This window comes from Trichosporon asahii, assembly GCF_000293215.1.
Source record: "Trichosporon asahii var. asahii CBS 2479 unplaced genomic scaffold scaffold00071, whole genome shotgun sequence".
In the NCBI taxonomy this organism is placed as follows: Eukaryota; Fungi; Basidiomycota; class Tremellomycetes; order Trichosporonales; family Trichosporonaceae; genus Trichosporon; species Trichosporon asahii.
The window spans coordinates 1,579,404-1,600,599 of record NW_014040854.1 but is presented as its reverse complement, the minus strand read 5'-3'; the positions used below and the strand labels follow the sequence as shown (position 1 = coordinate 1,600,599).

Here is a 21,196-nt window from a genome sequence, read left to right as displayed (position 1 = left end):
ATTGCACTCTGTCACCGCCGCCATGTTCGCCCGCTCGCTTCGTTCCGCCGCCCCCGCCGTGCGCGCTCTCCACACATCGGCTCTTCTCCGTGCTGCTGAGAAGTCTGCCGCTGAGCTCGCGCTCCGCGATGCTCTCAAGGCTGCTATGAAGGCTAAGGACAAGCCCGCCGTCCACACCATCAAGACTATCCTCAGCGATGTCACGAATCTGGCCAAGACTGGCCCGAACCCCGACCAGCCGGCCACCCAGGAGGGTGTCATCAACACTATCCGCAAGGGTATCGAGAAGCGGGTGCGTGTGGCCGAGCAGTATGGCGTGCTACCGGACCGGTTCCTCTTTTGAGACCGACTGGCAGGCTTCACTGGCCCTACGTTCGGTGTGCCGCCTTGCAGCTGTTTCGCATGGAAGCTAGCTGACCGCAGAAATCCGCCGCCGCCGAGTTCGACCCCAACTCGGAGCACGCCGCCTCGCTGCTCGCTGAGGCTCAGCTCCTGCAGTCGTACATGCCCGCCGGGCCGTCGCCGGAGGCCGTCCAGGCCATCATCGACGAGATCGTCGCGGGCCTGCCCGCCGATGTTCGCAGCGGCCGTGGAGCGACCGGCCAGGTCATGAAGGCGCTCTGGGAGCGTCTCGGTGACGCCCGCGCCGCCGTCGACAAGAAGGACGTTGCTGCGCGCGTCCAGGCCGCGATCGGCAAGTAGAAGAATGTACCCGTGCGAAAGGTGTATCGGGTACAATGTGGCATGGCTGTCTATGTACTGTACTAAATATGAAAATCTACACAACTCTTGAAGATAGGAGTTACTCCTGCATCGCTTCAGCCGTCTCGGCGAGCTCGGTGGTGGGCTTGGAGGGACTCTCGTACCGTGGCCGCTTCTTAGACTCGGCCGACTCGGATGTAGAGCTAGCGGCGTCGACGGTGTCGTGTGCCGCAGGGTTCTGGCGCTTCGGGGAGAGCGAGGGCGAGCGGGGTGGGTCCTGGGCCTGGGTACCCTCAGGCGCAAGTCCGATGTCCTTGAGAACCTGGAGTGCGGCCCAGACGGCACTGCGCTGATGCTCACTGACCATGTTTCCCTCAGCCACGGCCTGCAGGTGGCGATACGCGGCGGCCGCTTTCTTTCCCTGCAGGAGCTTTCCCTTTCCGCTGTCCTTCGGTCCGCCCTTCTCCTGTTCCTCGTTCAGAGGCGCGTCCTCTCCAAGCGGGTAGAACTCACCCGACGCCGAGAACCGCATCCCGTGCTCCAGAGGAATGCCGCGGCGCTCCAGGGCCGCTCGTCCCTTCTGTGTCCAATATTCGAGCGTCTCAGCGTTCGAGAACCAGTGGGCGAACGTAGCGTGCGATGGGAGCGTGGAAGCCGACACCTCCGAGGACTCGATCGCGAGCTCAGCAGAGGGGGTGAGAATACCTCCGCCACGAACGAAGGCGGGGACGTTCTTCACGTTCCGCATCGACTCCAGGATACCGATGACGGCGAGTAACGTGGTGTCGAGCCCCGGCTCGTGGGTCGGGTCGACAGCAGAGGCCGTGGAGGACTCCTGAGCGGGCGTGGCCTCCTTCGCTTCAGCAGCCTCGACCTCAGGTTCCGTCTCGGATACCTTCAGAGACTTGGCAGTGCGCTCGGCCAGCCTCATTATGGCGTCTTTCGAGTCTTGGAACTCCGGCTTGTCGTACTCGGTAATGACGATCTGCGACCACGGCTGGTAGACACCCTTCAATGGCGAGTCATCAAGAAGCACGACACGCTTCTCGTCGAACTTGCCTAAATGTTCGATGACCTTACGCAGGTCCTTTTGCGTCTGAACCTTCTTGACTGAACGATCAGTTCCAAAAACTCGTCAACGAATCGCTGAACTCACAGTAGTTGTCGCCAAGGGACATCTTGTCGCGAGCCCAAACGCCGAGCAGGTGGCTCTGCTCACTGAGCGGCGCTGAGTTACTGTCCATCTGTTCTTCCTGCTTCTCGCTCTCGCCGTGTGACTTGTCCTTCTTGGGCTCAGGCTGGTCCCAGATACCGCGCGAATAGACCGGACCGAAGGTCGTCTCGACCATCTTGCGGACATTGTGGGGTTGAGCGGAGCTCCAGACGAAGACTTCCCACGCGCGGCCATCAGCATCGGGTCCGAAGAGATATTCGAGGAAGTTGTGCAGGAATGGTCGAGGGTAGGCGCGTCTCTGCTTAGCTGGTCCGGAGGAAGCGCGATAGACGAGCGCTCCGTTGAGATCGAGGACGAGCAGCTTCGGCTCGACATGGTCGCTGTACACATCCTGCTCAGACGAGAAGCCAACGTAATCGTCGGGCGGGAGGATTACGGGAACGCGAGGTGACCTCGGCGCACGCGGAGGTGAGGTACCACGGCGTCCTCCTGCAGGAGCGAGGGGCGCGGGAGCGGGTGCCCGATTGGCGAAGAGCGCAGGTGGTGGCCGACGAGCACCGCCGTTACCGTTGCCAGCATCCTCTTGCCTGCGCTGCCTCAGCTCCCAGGGAGGGATTGCATCGGAGCGGGGTCCGTCACGCGGCCCCCAGTTGTCTCTTGGTGGGGGCGGACCACGCGGACCGTCCGAGTAAAATCGTGGACCAGGAGGGCCACGGAAGTCTCTCGGCGGCGGCGGGGGACGCGCGTAAAACCGGTCGTCGAAGCGAGGGGGAGGAGGGCCAGGGCGGTAGCTGTCGTAATTGTCGAAGGGGCGAGGTCCATCACGGTATCCACCGCTACGTGTGCTGTATGGATGCTCGTAGCGCGGGTCGTAACCAGGTGCGCCGTAGCCTCCATTACCGCTAGGAGGTCCGTTTCTAAAGCCGCCAGGCCCGTCGTGTCTTCTTGGCCGTACCATCGTAACAAGTTTCGGTATCCGACGAGGCAAAATCAGCATACAGTCGAAAGACGGGTTACGGGTGGATGAGTTGCCCTCTCCTTTGATCGAGGGCGGAGATGGACTGACGTTGCAAACCCGCGATCGCGAACGGAACAACAGAGTTAGAAGTTTTGGGTGCCTGGGTGGCAATTCAGAATCGCGTTTCATCGGGACTGAGTGGAGGTCCAATCAAACCAATACAACCTTTCTGCTAATGAGAGTTAATGACGGTTTTCAAATCGACCAATCCAAACGCGCAGGCCTTTGTGGGTGCTCACAACATGACAAACTCGGGGTCAGCTCCGCCTTGTACCTTGTACGAGCGCACGAAGGGATGGGGACAAGTGAATACGTCGCATACAAGGAATATAGAAGACATAGATATGACGATTACGGTTACAGGCCAGGTAAGCGATCGAGACCGATGCATTCGGCGAGCAGGCCGCGTTTCATGCTCGGCCAGTCAGCGTCGTCCGGCGGCTCACAGTACTGCCACTGGTCGTCCATGTAGAACGTGAGCCAGACCTCGAGCCAGGGAGTCGACAGGCGCTTGATCATCTCAAGCGAGGAGAGTTTCTGGGGAGGTCTTAGCATTGTCTCGGCAAAGAAGAGCAGTATACTCACAGGCCAGTCGGGGTTGGGGTCACGCTCAACCGTGGGTACAGGCAGCAGGGTGTGACCAGAGATGTGGCGGGAGCGGTTCAGCTTCCTGGCGGGTCAGATCTTCCGTCCACTCCCATAACGCATGGCTCACTGAAGAAGCTTCATCGTCCTCTTGCGGAGAAGTTGCTCTATTCTGTCGGCATTCTCGAGCAGCATAAGCTTGACGACATCGGATACGGGATCAAAGATGCGTGGGTCGCGGGGAATGCCAGCTTCCTCCAGCTCATCGATGAGAGTGGCGACGCCGACGTCCAGCATCCACTCGTTGATGCGGTAGCTGGGGAGAAACTCGAGGATGTTGCCGGTTGGCGAATCGACAGACGTTCCCATGCTGAAGATGAGTGATTCGGCCTTGGCGACAATCGCATTCTCGACGGTGCCGTAAGAAACGGAGACGAAGCGATGAATACGTTCCGCCATAATGCCGACGAGAAGCTGTTCAAGCTCGTTTGCGGGATCCTGTGGAGGAGGAATCTGATAGCGTGCTGGGAGGAGCTGAGACTCGACGCTTGCTAGGTTCACGAGCCGTGCCGACCGCCGCCGCGGCCGGGTCGGACAGAGGCGCTCGATTGCGGCGGGGTTGATATCAATCATGGTGGTGTCGAGGTTTGGGGAAACATGGAAGAACGAGCTGTGTTGCGTTGTAATATGCGTGGCGCACAATGAAGAGGGGCAACAGTCAGCGCGCGGGCGGAAGCATGAGCACAGGAAGAGGTGTTGGATCCGATCGGCTGCTCGACAGTAACATCAGTCAGTGGACCGTACAACCGCAGCGCCCTCGTCAGCGACCATCGTGTGTGAAGGGGTGACGAGCATGGGGGTGGGAGTGTATCAAACGTCTGTGAAAGGCTGGATGCACAGAAAAACACAAACGATGGGCTCAGTCAGGAAGACGTGCACTCATACGCCTCGCTGTCATGCATTATATACAAACTATGTGATTACAGCGGTCTGATGGGGAGAAGTTGGATGAAGCGATAGAGAGCCTGTGCACCTCAGCCACGTCTCAGTGCGCTGCACTCAGCTTGCCTCGGCGTCTGTGGCATCCGAACCCGTGACGCCAATGCACTGCGCCAAGGTATGCTCCTTCTCGTGACGCGACGCGGGATTCGAAATCAGAGCGGCGTCTGAGGCGTAATAGCCCAGCCACCGATCGAGCTCAGTATCACTGATCCGCTTGAGGGTCTGCAGGGAGTCGAGATGCTGGCAGTCAGTCTCGTGTCGACATGCTACCAGTCCACGAGCGCGTGCAACGGCTGTGCCGGGACTCACTGGCAGATCGGAGTCGGGAGCCCCGCCGTCCTTGGCGAGCACGGGTTTCAGCTTGCAACCCAAGGAGTGCAGGATCTTGTTCTCCTCCCTGCCATTGTCAGCATCAATATCGTCGCAGGCGCTCAGTCACTGTGACTCTCGGGTCTCGGATCGACCCTGCCAGCCCCCGCTGAGATCCATGATCGTCAAACACCCGACCACATGCACTCACTTTGTCAAGTCGATGGACATGGCTCGCAGTCGCCTGCTGAACTGGCGACGACGGGAAAGAGTCTGCTCGTCTGTCTCCTCCCTCGCCTCCGGAATGGTCGGCATCGCTGGGCTCAGTGGCGAACGAGATACGCTGAACACCGCGCGCTCCGCCCGCCCGTGCACAAACACGTCTTGCCAGATGAGCAGATCTGAGGAATCGCCCATGAAGATATCAGACTGCTGACAGGGGACGAGCGGCTGGTCGAGAATATCGAAGGGCGGGCTGGTGGCAAAGATGGAGTAGGCAAACACCATCTTGGACAGCTTGGACAGGTTTACCGAGAGTGAGTGACGATGGGTGATGGTTTTTGGTCAAGTCCGACTGGGTAAAGCAAAGTGTCTGCATGTCTGCATGCAGGCGCCCTCTTGCTCGCACTCATATACTCACACTACGGCTTGGATGTGGAAGTGACACACGCCGGCCTGTCACCCATGCCGCGCCTTAGCAACAGATTGTCATCACAGACAACGAGCCCACCTTCGGAAGGCACACATAGCGCGATCGCACCACGGTGGCGCCGTTGTAGGGCGCCGAACAACATGTGATAGTGTGAGTCTATGTTCACTCATCCCTATCTACTTCTCAGTCTATTCTGCCTCATGTGCTGGGCCGATCACTGTCAACTGATTCGTTTTCGATCAGCAGGTGACGTCGTTGGCGCACATAGATGGTGCTAGCGGGAAGCACTAGTCTTGGTGATCCAGGCTGCGATGAGTTCTAATACGCTGTTCGTTCACTTCGTTAGATGGCGCCAATACCAGGTATGGCTGCATACACTCTAGTCTAAAGGTTGTAAGCCGCGACAAGCCGCTCCATTCTCAGCGCCTGTCGGCAAAGGGGACATTCCATCTTGTCCAAGCCGCCTAGGCATCCCCAACAGAAGATGTGACCGCACTCCGTCACGGCGACCGTACCTCCTGACCCTTCACCGGATCCGCGAGGCTCCAGGCAGAGCGTACACTGTCGTTCCGGCAGCTCTTGGGCTTCGATCGTGAGGTACGTATTAGGCGCGTCGTAGTTCGTCCCGGGAGTAACAACGACCGAGTTGTTCGGACCACTGACCGGGATTGGTCCGGCGTCGGTCTTCTCTTTCGGAAGGATACCGGCGGGGATAGCCGCTCTAGGCGCCGACGAGGAGCTGCTCCTGAACTTAGGGAATAACCGATACAGCAAAGGCAGGGCCATGATGAGACCCAGCGGCTCATAAGACGGTGCGCGATTCTCGGGTCGACGAGGCGGGAGATCGGAGATCTATTCGGGTTAGCTGGCTCCAAGTTTGGTGCACTCACGTAGGTCAAACCGGTAAAGCGTCGGGCAGCCTCATAGAAAGTTCCTCTGAACATGAAGAGCACCAGGTGGATTTCCGGCAAGCTCTGGCCGAGCGGCGACTCCAGGAACTTCGCCAATCGAGCCTTGACTCGAGCTGCAAACGAGTCGTCTCCCGGTTGACCCTTCAGATAATTCAACATGGAGGGAGAGGTAATGATCGTGGGGAGTAGGAGGAAGATAATCGTAAACAGCCGACGCTGAAATGTCAGCCCACAAGCATGAGCAGACTTACACTTCGTGACGGCAGCTGCTTGGTTCGTCGACGCATGGGAAGGATATCGGTATACTCCTCTCCAAGAGTCTGCTTTCCACGGCCAAAAGTCAACAATAGGTACGCTGCGCGCACCGCGAGGTCGACGATCATCTGCCGGTGGGCAAGCCATCGAGTGCCTGCACGTTAGTGGGCTGTTCTGACCTGTAAGCCTAGAGCTCACCTGCAGCAGACCGGAGGAGCTCAGAGACAAGCTCAGTCAGGCGTGAAACTTGAGTAGCATCGCGCTGGTATGATCTCACTGAAACGTCAGTGTTGATGTCTGCCATACAATGTCGGAATGCACGCACGGATCTGAGCCTGGGACGCCGGGTCGGGTTGAAGTCGGTCATACGGGTCTGGAGGCGATGCCCTCGTTAACGGCTGTGAAGGCGTCGCATGCGGAACGTTAGCCGCAACAGCTCTTGTGCTGTCCATGTCGGCGGTGGTTGAAAGCGATGGAAGGAGGAAGGTAGTGGTAATTGCTGACAGCTCGGTCGGCTTCGACGCCGATAGTAGCCGGTCCAGGACCTCGGCGGAGGAGAGCGTAAGCGGAGTTAGATTTGCTCCCGCCAAATCTCGAACTTGGGTGGCAAGAGTTCATGGAGGCGGTTGCAGCCAACTCAGGTTGCTGAAGCTGACCAATTTTGCATCCACAGCATCCACGATACCCAGCGCATCTGAACGCGCAACACCCGAAAATCGATATCCAAAGAGGATCGCGAGCGCAAATCGCGCGCTGACCGTCTCTCACCATGTCGACTCTTGTGGATTACCCGACCTTTTCTGAGAGCCCGTTCTTCTTCGACAGGCGCAATCTGCACATCCCTCAGGAGGAAGCCAAGCACATCCAGGTATGCACCTCCGTACGCTGGTTTGACCGACGCTGACGGCTCCAGGATCACTCTAAACCGACTGTATCATATTACTTCCCGAAGGATGTAGGCAACTATCACTATGGCGTGAGTAGACGCGAAGACGCGCTTTTGAGCGATCGGGACACCCGCTGACAGTTTAGGAACGGCACCCGATGCGTCCGCATCGTCTGATGTTGACTAATAACCTTGTTCTAGGCTATGGGTTACACAACAACATGGACATGTACAACCCGAGGAAGGCTACCGAGGACGAGCTGCGCGAGTTTCACGATGCGGATTACGTCGAGTTTTTGAAGCGCGTGACGCCAAAGAACGCCCAGCAACTCACCAAGGATTATACGATGTATAATATTGGAGACGACTGTCCTATCTTCCACGACCTGTTTAACTTCTGCAAGCAGTATGCTGGCGGATCACTGGCAGCCGGCCGAAAACTCAGCCAGGGCGGCACCGACATTGCGATCAACTGGAGTGGTGGATTGCATCACGCGAAGAAGGGCGAGGCGAGTGGTTTCTGCTACGTGAACGACATTGTGCTAGCCATCCTCGAGCTTCTTCGCTACCATCCTCGCGTGCTCTACATCGACATCGACATCCATCACGGTGACGGTGTGCAAGAGGCATTCTATCTGTCGAACCGAGTCCTGACCGTTTCGTTCCACAAGTACGCCGTCGACTTTTTCCCCGGAACAGGCAACCTGAGCGAGATCGGATCCAACCTCGGCAAGCACTTTGCGATCAATGTGCCCCTACTCGACGGCATTGACGACGAGAGCTACATCTCGCTGTTCAAGAGCGTCATGGAGCCCACTATCACGACGTACCGGCCATCAGCAATCGTGCTGCAGTGCGGCGCAGACTCGCTCGGATGTGATCGTCTCGGAACATTTAATCTTTCGATTGCGGCCCACGGCGAGTGCGTGCGGTTTATCAAGACCTTCGGTCTTCCTCTCCTTGTTCTGGGCGGCGGTGGCTACCGACAAAGCTCCGTCTCGCGATGCTGGGCGTACGAGACAGGCGTGTGCAACGGTGTCGAGCTGCCGAAGGAGCTGCCGCCGAACAATTACTACGAGTTCTTCGGCCCCGACTACTCTCTGCATCCACCATTGTCTGGTCACATTCAGAACCTCAACACGCGGCAGTCGCTGGAGCGCATCCGCGTTTCTATCCGCGAGAAGCTGCGGTATCTGAATGGCGCACCGAGTGTGCAGATGCAGGAGATTCCGCCGGACCTGCAGGGTTTCCTCGAAAGTGAAGAGCGGAAACAGGAGGAGGTCGATGAGGAGATGAACAACGGCACAGCGGGCGAGGACCGAAGCGACGGCCCGCAAAAGCGCAACGAGTATTTCGACCTCGAGGTGGGCGGTGACGGCCACGGTGCAAGTGGAGTCGAGCAGCAGACTTCGCGAGGCAAACGGACAATCCGATTCTAGACGGCGCCTCGCGACTTTCTTTTTCTTCTTCGGTTGGGATTCTTCGGATACGGATACTGGAACCAGAATAATTGTACTACTGCCACACCACTACTGTTACTTGACTAGTTAGCATGTATCAATCTCCAAGCACCTTCTGCTGATATTTACATTTCATACTGCAGACGTAGTTGAGGCGTGTAATGTACCCAATCGAACTACCGAACTACTGATCTTGGCGACGGACAACCCTCTGTCTATGTCAAGTCCTTTAAGCCCCTCCGCCCATACCTGCAAGTTAGTCATGGCGGCGACAATGACGACTCACCGGAAACACCAACGACATCGCGGATCTTGGCAGCCTCATTCGCGGTGAGCCTGTTCTTCATGCTCGTAAGGAAGGTGTCGAAGACGTCGTCGGCGTCACGAGCATGCTGGAACTCGTCGTGGCAGAGGGCATGAATCTTCTGCCAGAATGTTGGGTCCGAAACGACAGAGTGGAACTTGGTGCTCTGCACAGGCGAGGGCGGTCCGCGGTTCTCGTACAGGTCTCCAGGCTCGCCTCCATCGGTCGTGACGGTGAGCTGAGGCGTAGGCGGCTTGTTCCGCGCATGCTTGGCATCTGGTGTGGTTGGGTCCGGCGTCTGCAACGGCGACAGCGTGGGGTGGTCGCGCTTCGCACCAGCACTTCCGGCCGCAGCTCCAGCGGCAGCACCGGCACCAGCTCCAGCAGCGAGGGTCTCGGACGGGGAAGGCGCAGGCGCGGCAGCAGGCGGGGAGGCACCTCCCGGCTTCGCCATGAGCATAATCGTCGCGCCATCGGTCAGGTCGTACTCCTTGAGCAGCTTCGAGTCCGCAAGCACCTTGCCCTTCAACAGCAGTCGCTGAGCGTCGGCAGGCGGGCCGCCAGCAGCATTAATCTGCTTCTTCAGATCCGCGACCGAGTCGGACAGGCTGGCCTCTACGTTGAGCTTGAGTGCCGGCTTCAGCGACTTGATGTTCAGGTTGACCTTCGAGTCTACAAGTCAGCTACCCGGAACCCGCTAATCTCACCTCGCGGGGCGTCAACATCCATCGCCTCGGGCGGCGGGCGGACCTCGGTGTGGACGACACCGACCTTGCGGGGGCGGGTGGACAGGGGCGGGCTGTAGTCGGCAGCATAGTTGACTGGTCGGTGCGAGAGCTGGTCGAGGTATCTCCGGGCGAAAGCCTTCTCCTCTCCCAATCGCTCTCCAGTGAGGGGCGTGTCCATGGTGTTGGTCGGTGATGAGGTGACGGGGTGAGATCGCAATCGATGATGCTGGACCTTCCTTCCGGCCAGATCGATCGGGATCGGCATAGCCTCGCAGCCCTTTGCTCCCGTTACTAATAGTCTTTAACCCTTTCATTAGCTTCTGCAGGCTAATGACACAGACGTCATCCGCTAATCTATCCATCGTGAGGCACGTGATCCCGGACCTGAGATTTCGATATTTTGATTTCTGGGTCGCGAGCAAGTGGGTGGCAACAACCACCCCCACGAGCAACAGACAGCAAGCATGCCGCAGCCTCCGGGAGCCGCGTGGGATAGCCTGAAGCCGGGACTCACCGACTGGATTGCGGAGGTCATCGCGCAGCAGGGATGGGAGCGCATGACACCCGTTCAAGCGGGAAGCATCCCGAGAGCGCTCAAGAACCAAGACTGCGTGGTCGAGGTGAGTACAGGGAGTTCGATGCCGACCAGGGTTTCGAGTTCCAGCTTAGCTGGTATTACAGAGCTGAGGAATTAGGCTGTGACTGGTTCAGGCAAGACGCTTGCTTTCGTGATTCCTGTCCTGGAGCGCCTTGTCCGCAATGAGCACAAGTACAAGAAGGGAGAGGTTGCCGCGCTCGTGATCGCACCGACTCGGTAAGCTCAGCTTTCCTGTGGAAAAGCTTAGCTGACGACCAGCGAACTTGCTTCTCAGATTTACGATGTGTTCAATCTTTTCCTCAGCTCTATCCAACCGCCAGAGCCTGAGGTCGAGGAAGGGGAGACGCCTCCGCCGGTTGAGCCCGCGCCTTACTCGCTCCCCACGCTCGTGACCTCGGGCACGGAGAAGCCGTACGACACCTTCCTCGAGCGGAGCTCGAACATTATTATCGGTACCCCCGGACGACTTGCGAACTTCCTGCTCGCTCCCCGCGGACTGAGCGCCGTCAAGGTGTCGAACCTGGACGTGCTGGTGCTGGACGAGGCGGACCGATTGGTGTCTTCTCCCGACCACAGGCGTGACGTCGAGCGCATCATCAAGCATCTTCCGAAACAGAGGCGCACGCACCTGTTCTCCGCGACCATGACGGATGCCATCGAGGACCTCATCGGCCTTGGTCTGCGCAATCCGGTCCGTATCGTTGTCAATCTTAAGGACAAGCGCGCGAAGAAGGAAGGCGAGGAGCGCAGAATCCCGCTGGGTTTGCAGAACACGTACACCGTCTGCGAGCCGGCGGATAAGACGCTCCAGCTCGTGCGCAACCTGAAGCGTGAGGCTGAGAAGCACCAGAATGCCAAGTTCATCGTGTATTTCTCGACCGGCGCCGCCGTGGACTACTTCTACAGGGTAGGTCTCATCTCAAGCTTCCGTGTGTTAGGGCACTCAGCTGACCGTCTAGGTTCTCTCAAAGATCCCACAGCTGGAAAACTTCAGTCTGACGTCCCTGCACGGCGACCTTCCTCCTCGCGTGCGCGATCAGGCGCTTTCCGCCTTCACATCACACCCTTCGTCACACCTCTCACCTGCTGTGCTGCTGTGCACGGATCTGGCTTCTCGCGGCGTTGACTTCTCTGACATTGACTGCGTCGTGCAGTACGACACGCCGACGGACCCGAAGACGTTCTCGCACCGTGTCGGTCGAACAGCCCGCGCGGGACGAAGTGGCAAGGCGATCCTGTTGCTAACAAAGGGGCGGGAAGAGGAGTACATCGAGCTCTTGCGGGTACGCAAGATCCCGCTGGTCGGTGTCGAGCCCCTCGGTGCTGATCTCGAGCCCCGCACCGTCTCTGAGGAAGCGAGTGTCGAGGCGGAGCGCGTCGACCCAGCAAGCCTGGAGCTGATGGAGGAGATCCGCTCCCTGGCACTCCAGGACCGCGACCTGTTCGATCGTGGTGCCCGCGCCTTCGTGTCCAGTGTTAAGGCGTACTCGAAGCACGAGGCCGGCTTCATCTTCCGCGTCGCCGACCTCGACTTCAACGCGATGGCGATTGCATTCGGCCTGCTCCGCCTCCCTGCCATGCCGGAGGTGCGCGACTGGAAGAAACGCGACGCCAAGTTGAAGGAGAAGTACGAGGCTGCGGTCGCTAAGGACGCTGAGCCCTCCGAGCCGGCTGAGAAGAAGGAGGGCCAGGAGGAGGAGGAGAAGGAGCTGCCGAAGTACACACCACCGGTACCCTTTGCCGAGGCCGAGGTGGACTGGGACACGTACGCCTACGCGTCGAGGCAGCGCGAGGCTGCCCGCCAAGCTGAGCTCGTGACCAAGGCTGCGAACCGCGAGAAGGATGCTGAGGAGCGCGAGAAGCGCGCCAAGAAGCGCAAGATCGAGAAGGAGCTGCGCTCCGCTTGGAGTAACCAGAAGGAGCGCAAGGTCGCTCGCCTGGATAGGCGGGAGAAGCGCGATCTCAAGAAGAAGCGCGAGTGGGAGCGGAAGCAGATCGAGGCTGGAGAGGAAGTTGAGCGCGCGGATGTGCAGCTCAGCAAGAAGAAGAGGAAGGAACAGGCCGAGGAAGACGAGGATTGGGAAGGTGACTACAAGGCTCTGCGACGAGAGGTCGATGAGGAGCGTACGTCCAGGAAGGGCAACAAGAAGGACAACATCGGCGGCATGTTCGACGATCTTGATTAGAGCGCAATGAGAACTAGAATACCCTGCATCCACTATGTACCAATACAATACAGTGTCTACTTGTCCCTTAGCTTCTATATGGTCATCTGGCTGTCAGTTGTGCAGGTAAGGCAGTGCCAACTCACGAAGTGCTCCGATTATCGCCCTCCCCACTCGTCACGCTCGTCATTCCATCCGTCTTGCGCTGCAGAGTCAGTTGCCGTCGACAGTTCATAACTTACGAATAAGGTCCACGGCGTCCTCGCGGCGCATCACTGGGCTCCGGCTATCCCGCAACTCATCCCAGGCGTTCTGATCCGGGGAGCCAACCTCGTAAGGGCTGGTGACAGGCGGCGAAGCATGAGCAGGGTGGCTAAAGTAGTCGGTGTAGTCCCTCGACTGCCGCTGCTGGTGTTGGGTCGGCTGGCCCCATCCACCCACGATGTCGTCGTCTGCGTAGCTCACGGGCTTGTTCGATGCAGGGCTCTGGGCTGCCTTGAATGACTTCTTGCTGGACACCGAGCTGCGATTCCGCTCACTGCGCCTCGGCTTGCGGGGCGTAGGCTCGGCCATCTGCGGCTGCTCAGAACCTGAAGCTCCAGTGTCTAGACCCAGCTTGTTCGAACTCTGGCTAACGCTGTCGCGGTCCGCCCACGCCCCGTAAAGCTTCTGCTTCTTCTGTTCCGGTTTCGTCTCCTTGACCTTGCCCTTGCCCTTCGAATCGCGTCTGCCCCACGGCATCGGCGGTAACGGTGGCGAAAACGGTCCCGTGTTCAAGTCGCGCGCAGTGACGACTCCGCCACTCCTTGTCCTCCTTCCAGCTAAGATCTCGCCTTCCTCAAATCTCCTCCGCCGACGCATGTTCTCCTCAGACACGTCGACATTGGGGAAGCCGGTATATCCGATGTGACGAGCTCGAACGTATAAGGCGTCCTCCGACTCGCTCGCCGAGCTGAACTCAAGGCTAGGCGCATCGGACACATCGCTGTCACTGTCGCTTCCGACTCCGGAGACGGAGTAGCCAACGCGGTGCTGAGGCAAGAGAGGCGTGCGCGAGTCGACTTGAACCCGCTGGTCCTCCTGGCCTGGGACGTTGATCCAGTACTTGGTCTTCCCTCCCTTGGAGTATCGCAGACCGGCGCGAATGCGCTTCGTCCTTCCCTCCTCGTTGTGCAGCCTGCCGTCGGCAGCCTCGTAGGCTTTGTAAGAGATGCCCCTGGCACGGAACGTGTACTTGATGTCCGCCCAGACATCCTTCAGTCCGAAGGCGTCCCGGAAAGCGAAAATGAAGGGAAGTCGGGCGACATGGTTCAGACGCATATCGATGTAGTCGCTGGCCTTAAACGCGTATTGCTGAAGGTTAGTGGGACCAAGACTCAAAACCTACGTGAGCGATAGCGAAGAACGGCATCTCGATGCAGATAAGTGAGTCGACAATCGCCATAGTCATGTGTTCCGGATCAGTGTACACTCCGACTGACAGTCAGTATCACGGCGAGATTCCAAGCTCACCATGCTTGATAGCTCCCACGGAAACGAGGAAGCCGATGAGAACACTCTGCCAGAATGAGAAGAACAGGATGCCCTTGACACAAAGGAACTTGGCTGCGACGTCAGTTGCGGGGTCCTGTGCGAGTCGACTCACGAACTGGTCTGAACGGCTTCAGGTCGTTGTTGACCGCGACCCAAAACATTGCCAGGCAGCTGACCGTTAGTTAAAATCCAAGTGACTCGGAGCTTTGCTCACTAAAGACTAAGACAGATCGAGACGTTGTAGATGACAGTAACCCAGGTGTATCCCGCCGTCCAAGAGAACGATCCCTCATGGTACGTGCCAGTCGCCTTGCAGAATGCGACGAGGAGGACGAGAAGCGGCTTGACCTGAACATACTCTGCTTGTCAGCTCTGCCAGGGAATTTCAGCTGTGACACCCACGAAGCACGCCTCGCTTTAGATTCAGCAGCGTCCAAGGGTCACTTGGATCCATCGGTCGGAGGACGAGATTCATCGGGAATGGGTGAGGAATCGGCGGCCGTCCGCGGAGACGGAGAAGCAGCTCGCGCTCGCCGCCGAGGTACGTGATGAGCAGTTGGAGGAAGGCGTAGATGACGAAGGCCTGATGTCAGCTCATCGGTCCTTCTTGACGAGCTTGGGTCGAGGAAGACCGATCGCCGGTGGAGGTCACGATCGGGGCGCCCGGGCCTTGTGTATTGGTCGAAACTTCTCGCCCAACTCACTTCGTACAGGTCGCGGATGGCGTCGATGTAGAACGCCGCGTTCAGCGAGTACAGCGCAATGAGCGACGAGCACGCATATAACGGTACCCTGTGTCTGTTAGCTACTGCGCTACATGCGAATAAGCTCACATGACCATAATGCGGACGACGTTGCGCTGCAGCTCCGGCATGCGATAGTTCTTGAGCTGAAGCACGATGGAGGCGATGCTGACGACGGTAGCTGCCTGTCAGTTCCGCGACTTATTCCACGCCAACTTACCAACAAGCGTGCAGAAGCCGCACACATCGAGGAGCCACCAGGGGAGGTTATCGCCAGCGCCGCCGGCGGGCACCTCGGCTGGCGCCGGGGTCGACATTGTTTACGCCCGTCGATGGAGCCGCCACCGTAGGGCCGGCTCGATGTTTAATCGGGGAGAGAGGGTAGGTGGCGAGCAGTGATGGAGGGGACTGCACCTCCCTCGTCAATGTCAGCGAGGGGTGGGTGGACTGCCGCAGCGTTGGGCGTTGAGGACGATGGAGCAATGCGCGATCCAGACGGAGAGGATTCAAGGACGCAATTACCAAGCCCCGTCCCCCATGCGGTCTTGCACGCCTGCGCGTGTGGTACGGGCTGTCTGGGCTGACCGGAGTTGCCCCTTGCGTCACCGGCCGGACCGGGCTGATGTGGGGTCCCGCACTGCGAAATCGCGTCCTCGAGTTTCGAGCTGGCCCGTTTCGGTTGACGTGTTTCCGCCTTCCTCGCCTTCCTCGACCACAACGACGACGACGACGACGCCGAGGCCACAATGAGCATTCCTCAAGCAGCGTCCGAGGCGGCTGCTGTTGTCGCCGAATCGATCCCGGGGCCAAAACACTTCGCCCTCACCCACATCGTCTACCCGCCCTCGAACAAGCTCGGCATCCCGCTCGCCCTCCTCAGCCTCTCCCCAATCTTCCTCTTCGTCGCCTACTTCGTCCTCGTCGTGTTCGGGCGTCGGATGAGCTTGTTTCTGCTTGCTGTTGGAAGTGTCGGAAATGAGGCGCTCTCGCTGTTCCTGAAGAGGATCTTGAAGAGCCCGAGACCATTCCCGCACCTTCCCCATGTCGGCCACGGCTACGGTATGCCCAGCAGCCATACGCAGGCTGCGAGCTTCGTCCTTGCCTGGGGTATTGGATACTGGCTCTCGATTGAGGCGCGGTACGACAACATGCCGACGGACGCGAGGACAAGAACGGTCCGTAAGGTCAGGACAGGGACCTACGTCTTCGGGCTCTTTGCTTGGAGCATTGCTGTCGCTGCGAGCCGGTAAGCTGATGGTGCTGCATTTCAGCTCACTCCAGAATCATGCTTCAGTACCACTCTGCTCCTCAAGTCGCTGCGGGGTACATCGTCGGCCTTGCCGCAGGCGCCGCATGGTACTTCCTCACAGAGCACGTTCCGCGAACCTCGCCCGACTCGCTGCCTGGGAAGATCAGGCAGGGGCTGCAGTGGCTCTGGACTGGCGTCGGTGGGATCGGCGGGTGGCAGATCGGTGGAGCCGAGGGCGGGTGGGGAGAAGGCTGGGTGTTCGGCGTCGACAAGAAGGAGGCACCAAAGTCTCAGTAAGCCTTAGACATCATAGATGGTATGCAACTGTCCTGCATGGAAAAGGTACAACAGGTTGAGCTAGAGCTACGGGAGCGGGTAAGCTACGAGATCAAGAAACGTATACGTGCTTGTATACCACAACTTTTAGACGTGAAAACATTATCGTAATTACTTGAAGCATGGGCACAGCGGGTAACTAGGCCGCCACATCGACCTGTGGTGCGGTCTCACTGACACGGGAGCGTGTTGAGCGGGTGGAGACGTTGTCGAGGGTATCTGAGGTGGTCTTAGGGGTATGCGGCGTGGGGGTCGAGGGTGTCTTTGGTGTTTTGGGCGTGTGTGTGCCGTCCGAATCTTCTTTCGCCTCGTTCACATCGTTCGTCGGCCCTTGAGACTGCGCCTCAGACTCAGTCTCGTGTTCGGCTTCTCCGTTCGCCTCGTCGTCCGTGGCAGATGCCAATGGCTCCCCACTCTTAGAGGGTGAGACAGACTCTCGCTCGTCGATGACGCTGAGCTCTCGCCGCGCCCGGAGGCCACTGGCGACGTCGTCCCACACACCACGCTCACCCATGGCATCCACGATGCAAGGCTGGGCAGAGGCGGGAGCAGACGACCCGAGGCCGAGCTTTGAGGGTGAGCGAGGGTCTTCCTTGTTGACCGAGTGCTGGTGTTCCGCCTTATCGGGGGACGATTCTGTGGAACTGTGGATCGAGTTGGACTGGGAGTTCAAAATCCGCGTCAAATTCGGAGTGGGCGAGGCGGGGGCAGAGTCGAGGCGCAGCCTGTAGAGGGTCAGCCAAGTTCAGGTGTTCAACTCACGGTGACAGCACGCTGAATATGCGACCTTCCTCCTTCGGCGGGCCGTACGCATCAAACGGATCAGGGATTGAAGAGACGATGGGCTCCAAGATAGGATCACTGGCCTTCCCTGCAATCTTCTCGTAGAAGTCCAGCTGAGAGCGAATCACGAATGCGACTTTGCTCAGCACTGTGTCCCACGTCTCCTCCTCCGCCTCCAGCACCTCCTCGTGATACTGGAGCTTGATGCCGTCCAGCTCATCGACCTGGCGCTGCAGCTCGGCAAGAGCCGTTCGGAACTGACTCAGGTCGCGCTTCTTTCGCCGTCCGATCTTCATGTTCTCGGCTTCCGTACGGCGAATTTTCTCGCTCTGCGCTTGCAGCGCCTTCTCGTACTGCGCAAGCCGATCAGAGGTCATGAGCTTGTAGTTGTCGAGAGCCTCGAGCAACGGGATCTCAAACTGGCGGTAGACTGTGTCGGCGAGTAGTTGCTCATGGTTAGAGATCAAGAACTGCAAGCCCCCAGCCCCTGCTAGAGCCGCATTTGCTTCGCGACACCCCTTCACGCTTGATGATTAGCTGGGAATTGGTTTCCGCAAGGACAAGTCTCAAACTCACCGGGAGCATGCCTCCATTGCTGACGCGAACGCCGCTGTTGCTGATGACATGGCCAGGAGCGCGTTACGGTACGCTTTCGCCGCAGCCATGAGCTACGCAAGGTCAGCAACGCTCCTCTGGCCCGACATAGTAACAACTTACATCCTCGAAGCACGCAATCGAAGCTCGAAGATCCTTACGAGAGATCAGAGTGTGAGACTCTGAGAGGTTGACCTTGGAGCCAGTCGTCGTCGTGGAGAACTACCTTGTCAGCGTTTCTGTAGTTGTGACGGGCTCGGAGGTGTCTCGGGCTGTCACTCGTCTCGCCACCGTGGAGGCTCGGAGTGACGGCCGTTGCACGTGTGGGCGGCGGAGGGCGGGGCAAGGCGGACGTACCGTGGGGCTTGGCGGGCGCGGCCACGCATGGGAGAAGCTTGCATTGCTCTGCATTGAGTCGTGGCGTGTCCTATGCAGACTCGAAGACATGTTGGGGAGTGAGGGTGATGAGGGAAAAGGTTGAGGACGATAGGTGTTGTTGTTGGCGGATCCTTGAATCCTGGGCCGACCGACCACCCGTCCAACAGATGCCCTTGAAGGCAAGTCGGGCACCAGGCAGGATAACAGAGCTTAACAGAGACGGAGCACGCTGTTCAGGGCGTTTCAGATCACGCTACTCTGCCCTTACGTAAACATGCGGGGCCAACACTCCCCTGAAGTATCCTCAGCTACTACTGGTGAGTGAAGGGTGTGCGATAACGAGGAAGCAAGCGAGTGCCCTTCTGTGGATTCTGTGGGTTCTGTCAATTGCACGACGGCTATAGAGCGATCTGATCCTGCATATTCAAACTATTTTTCAACCTAGACTCTGTAACCGATTCCACCGCCCGTCGTGGCGCCACTCGCGTACGTCTTGTGGCCTCCGTGCCAAGGTCGAGGAGGAGGGAACATGCCCTTCATCGCGAACGTCCAAGAGCCCACTACCGCCGGCGGTTCAGGCTCGTCATCCGAGTCGCCATCGCGGCCGTTGGCGCCCGTGAGCGCCACAGAAGCTGGACGCGCCTTACCGGCTCCCATGCCAGGGTGCGAGGGTGGCATCATCGACATAGGGCGTGTAGAGGGCGATGCACGCTAAACGTCAGCGCATGCAGGAACCTGCAGTACTCACAGCTGGGCTGGGATGCGAAGGAGGTGGCGGAGTGGCACGCGAAGGAGGTGCCGAGATCTCGGGAGTTGAAGCGTTGGAAGACGAACGGAGGCGACCAGCCGCAGCGAGAGCTCGTGCAGCCGGACTTCTGCCGACAGGGGGCGGAGGAGCGTCGTCTTCGTCGTCATCGCACTCCTTCCGGCCGGTCCAGGCGGGGGCGGAGGCGGAGGAGGCGGGGTTGAGCTAGCGGACACAGTCCGAGATGCTCCGCCACTTGGCCGCCTGGGAAGAGGAGGCGCAGGGGGCTCGGGAGAATCACTGCGACGCGGCGGAGGAGGGACCGAACGGCCGGGCAACGTAGGAGGGGTACGAGCAGGCAGAGTAGGCGGGCCGGTGGGGCGAGGGGGCGGTGGGGGTGCACGCTACAGGTTAGCTTGATGCACATCGGAACGACTTACCGTAGAATGCGAGTGCGAAGGAGGGGGCGGAGGCACCGAACGACCGCCGCCACCTGGTCTGTTCGGCAGCGGAGGAGCGCGGTTCGGAAGAGGGGGAGGCGAAGGTGTCGACTGGTTGGGCCTCGGGGGAGGAGGAGGGACGCGGGCAGGGCTGCCTGAAGGGCGTGGAGGAGGAGGCGGAACACTCCTTCCACCAGCAGAAGGTCTGGGAGGCGCGGGAGGAGCACGCCCAGGAAGAGAGGGCGGCTCTCGCTTTGGAATCGCTGGCGCGCGCTACTCTGCCCTTACGTAAACATGCGGGGCCAACACTCCCCTGAAGTATCCTCAGCTACTACTGGTGAGTGAAGGGTGTGCGATAACGAGGAAGCAAGCGAGTGCCCTTCTGTGGATTCTGTGGGTTCTGTCAATTGCACGACGGCTATAGAGCGATCTGATCCTGCATATTCAAACTATCTCCCTTTTGCAATCATCCCCCTGTCTCATCGCTCAGTCCTCTTCTCGACTGTGAAGGAACCCTCCGTCGAAGCAAAGGAGGGACAGAGAAGAGTAAGTGCTCGTGCTCGCCGTTGCGTGCTCAGTGTCCGCGATGGTGACATGCTCGGCCCGACTGGTTGGCTGAGACACCGATCCCGACCCCGACCCCGTGGGGATGTGCCTGTAAAGCCTTCACGTGTGAGTGACGAGAAGGAGCTGGTGGGGCAGGGGGAGCGGCGCGTCCATGCGAGGGGATGGGAGGCGGTGCAGGCGGAGCGCGCTTAGGTGCACCACCGGGGACAGGCGGCGCGGGGGGCGGCTTCGGAGGAGCGGGTACGTGGCGAGATGGCGCCGAAGGTGCGGGTGGGGCTGGCGGAGCGGGCGGGGCAGGAGGAGCCCTTCCTGGTGCCGAGGGGGTGGGTGGAGGCGGCGGTGCCGCGCTGGGCGGCTTCGGCGGAGCACGTCCCGGAATGCTGGGGGGTTTCGCCAAGCCTGTGGGAGCGCCTGGGTGTTAGTCGTCAAGAGCTAACATCGGCGTCAAGAAGCACTCACTATGTCCTGCGGGGCCACCTGTCTTCTTCAACTTCGGCATTCCTCCTGCAAATAGACCTGCCAGCTGCTGCGCAGGGTTGTCGGCGGTCATTGGGTTCGGAGCCGGAGGAGGACGTGCGGCAGCACCACCAGCACCTCCTCCACCCCCGCCGCCGCCGCCCCCTCCTCCGCCGCCACCACCACCAACACTTCCGGCTACAGCTGGAGCTGAGCGGTCATTGGTCTGCGTCTTCTTCAAACCCTTGCCGGCTGGCAATGTCAGTATCGTCCTTGACCCCTTTCTGGGTATAAGCTTACCTTGGATCTGTTGGAGCAGAGCCGCGTTCATAATGGCCGACTGGTCGCGAACGTCGAATGTGACAAACTCAGCAAGGAGATGCCTGGAGCGGTCGTCAGTCAAGCGAGTGCCGTTGCAGATGAGTGGATGTGAAGTAGAAGACGTTTGAATGGAGGTGCTGGGCAGCCATCGTCATCGCCTCCACGGTGAACGATCGGCCGCACCCCGCGTGGTTATATGGGAGGTCAGCATAAGTTTCATCGTAGGGTGACGATAGCGTCACCCGTTTCAAGTCACTGGACATCAGTAAGGTGTTGACAACAACACTGAGAGCTGAGGCTCG

The 21,196-nt window shown here is 59.2% G+C and overlaps 11 protein-coding genes across 11 annotated transcripts; 4 read left to right on the top strand and 7 right to left on the bottom strand.

Annotated features, from left to right (window-relative positions):
• Positions 1 to 22: 22 nt before the first annotated feature.
• On the top strand, positions 23 to 702 carry A1Q1_05542 (uncharacterized protein; the record flags this gene model as incomplete). The annotated part of the gene is made up of 2 exons (XM_014322219.1): positions 23 to 292; positions 424 to 702. The coding sequence occupies 2 exons, from the start codon at positions 23 to 25 to the stop codon at positions 700 to 702; spliced, it is 549 nt and encodes a 182-aa protein (XP_014177694.1).
• A 100-nt stretch (positions 703 to 802) lies between these two features.
• A1Q1_05541 (uncharacterized protein) lies at positions 803 to 4,112 on the bottom strand (the record flags this gene model as incomplete). The annotated part of the gene is made up of 5 exons (XM_014322218.1): positions 803 to 1,812; positions 1,859 to 3,028; positions 3,341 to 3,431; positions 3,480 to 3,564; positions 3,610 to 4,112. The coding sequence occupies 5 exons, from the start codon at positions 4,110 to 4,112 to the stop codon at positions 803 to 805; spliced, it is 2,859 nt and encodes a 952-aa protein (XP_014177693.1).
• A 426-nt stretch (positions 4,113 to 4,538) lies between these two features.
• Positions 4,539 to 5,297, bottom strand: A1Q1_05540 (uncharacterized protein; the record flags this gene model as incomplete). The annotated part of the gene is made up of 2 exons (XM_014322217.1): positions 4,539 to 4,878; positions 5,002 to 5,297. 2 exons carry the CDS (start codon positions 5,295 to 5,297, stop codon positions 4,539 to 4,541), a joined length of 636 nt encoding a protein of 211 aa, XP_014177692.1.
• A 529-nt stretch (positions 5,298 to 5,826) lies between these two features.
• On the bottom strand, positions 5,827 to 7,060 carry A1Q1_05539 (peroxisome assembly protein per8 (peroxin-10); the record flags this gene model as incomplete). The annotated part of the gene is made up of 5 exons (XM_014322216.1): positions 5,827 to 6,294; positions 6,333 to 6,494; positions 6,605 to 6,762; positions 6,807 to 6,884; positions 6,934 to 7,060. The coding sequence occupies 5 exons, from the start codon at positions 7,058 to 7,060 to the stop codon at positions 5,827 to 5,829; spliced, it is 993 nt and encodes a 330-aa protein (XP_014177691.1).
• Positions 7,061 to 7,377: 317 nt separating this feature from the next.
• Positions 7,378 to 8,933, top strand: A1Q1_05538 (histone deacetylase 3; the record flags this gene model as incomplete). The annotated part of the gene is made up of 3 exons (XM_014322215.1): positions 7,378 to 7,476; positions 7,522 to 7,584; positions 7,641 to 8,933. 3 exons carry the CDS (start codon positions 7,378 to 7,380, stop codon positions 8,931 to 8,933), a joined length of 1,455 nt encoding a protein of 484 aa, XP_014177690.1.
• A 250-nt stretch (positions 8,934 to 9,183) lies between these two features.
• Positions 9,184 to 10,164, bottom strand: A1Q1_05537 (uncharacterized protein; the record flags this gene model as incomplete). The annotated part of the gene is made up of 3 exons (XM_014322214.1): positions 9,184 to 9,203; positions 9,241 to 9,895; positions 9,946 to 10,164. The coding sequence occupies 3 exons, from the start codon at positions 10,162 to 10,164 to the stop codon at positions 9,184 to 9,186; spliced, it is 894 nt and encodes a 297-aa protein (XP_014177689.1).
• A 286-nt stretch (positions 10,165 to 10,450) lies between these two features.
• Positions 10,451 to 12,770, top strand: A1Q1_05536 (ATP-dependent rRNA helicase; the record flags this gene model as incomplete). The annotated part of the gene is made up of 4 exons (XM_014322213.1): positions 10,451 to 10,606; positions 10,682 to 10,800; positions 10,843 to 11,491; positions 11,544 to 12,770. The coding sequence occupies 4 exons, from the start codon at positions 10,451 to 10,453 to the stop codon at positions 12,768 to 12,770; spliced, it is 2,151 nt and encodes a 716-aa protein (XP_014177688.1).
• A 137-nt stretch (positions 12,771 to 12,907) lies between these two features.
• A1Q1_05535 (uncharacterized protein) lies at positions 12,908 to 15,342 on the bottom strand (the record flags this gene model as incomplete). Its single annotated transcript, XM_014322212.1, has 9 exons — positions 12,908 to 12,954; positions 12,992 to 14,087; positions 14,137 to 14,219; positions 14,262 to 14,354; positions 14,395 to 14,453; positions 14,497 to 14,630; positions 14,987 to 15,074; positions 15,116 to 15,210; positions 15,271 to 15,342. The coding sequence occupies 9 exons, from the start codon at positions 15,340 to 15,342 to the stop codon at positions 12,908 to 12,910; spliced, it is 1,767 nt and encodes a 588-aa protein (XP_014177687.1).
• Positions 15,343 to 15,771: 429 nt separating this feature from the next.
• On the top strand, positions 15,772 to 16,571 carry A1Q1_05534 (pyrophosphatase; the record flags this gene model as incomplete). Its single annotated transcript, XM_014322211.1, has 2 exons — positions 15,772 to 16,257; positions 16,320 to 16,571. The coding sequence occupies 2 exons, from the start codon at positions 15,772 to 15,774 to the stop codon at positions 16,569 to 16,571; spliced, it is 738 nt and encodes a 245-aa protein (XP_014177686.1).
• A 178-nt stretch (positions 16,572 to 16,749) lies between these two features.
• A1Q1_05533 (uncharacterized protein) lies at positions 16,750 to 18,398 on the bottom strand (the record flags this gene model as incomplete). The annotated part of the gene is made up of 5 exons (XM_014322210.1): positions 16,750 to 17,335; positions 17,421 to 17,918; positions 17,970 to 18,061; positions 18,111 to 18,209; positions 18,345 to 18,398. 5 exons carry the CDS (start codon positions 18,396 to 18,398, stop codon positions 16,750 to 16,752), a joined length of 1,329 nt encoding a protein of 442 aa, XP_014177685.1.
• A 408-nt stretch (positions 18,399 to 18,806) lies between these two features.
• A1Q1_05532 (uncharacterized protein) lies at positions 18,807 to 20,904 on the bottom strand (the record flags this gene model as incomplete). Its single annotated transcript, XM_014322209.1, has 6 exons — positions 18,807 to 19,076; positions 19,114 to 19,335; positions 19,551 to 19,823; positions 20,191 to 20,528; positions 20,577 to 20,825; positions 20,874 to 20,904. 6 exons carry the CDS (start codon positions 20,902 to 20,904, stop codon positions 18,807 to 18,809), a joined length of 1,383 nt encoding a protein of 460 aa, XP_014177684.1.
• Positions 20,905 to 21,196: the final 292 nt, after the last annotated feature.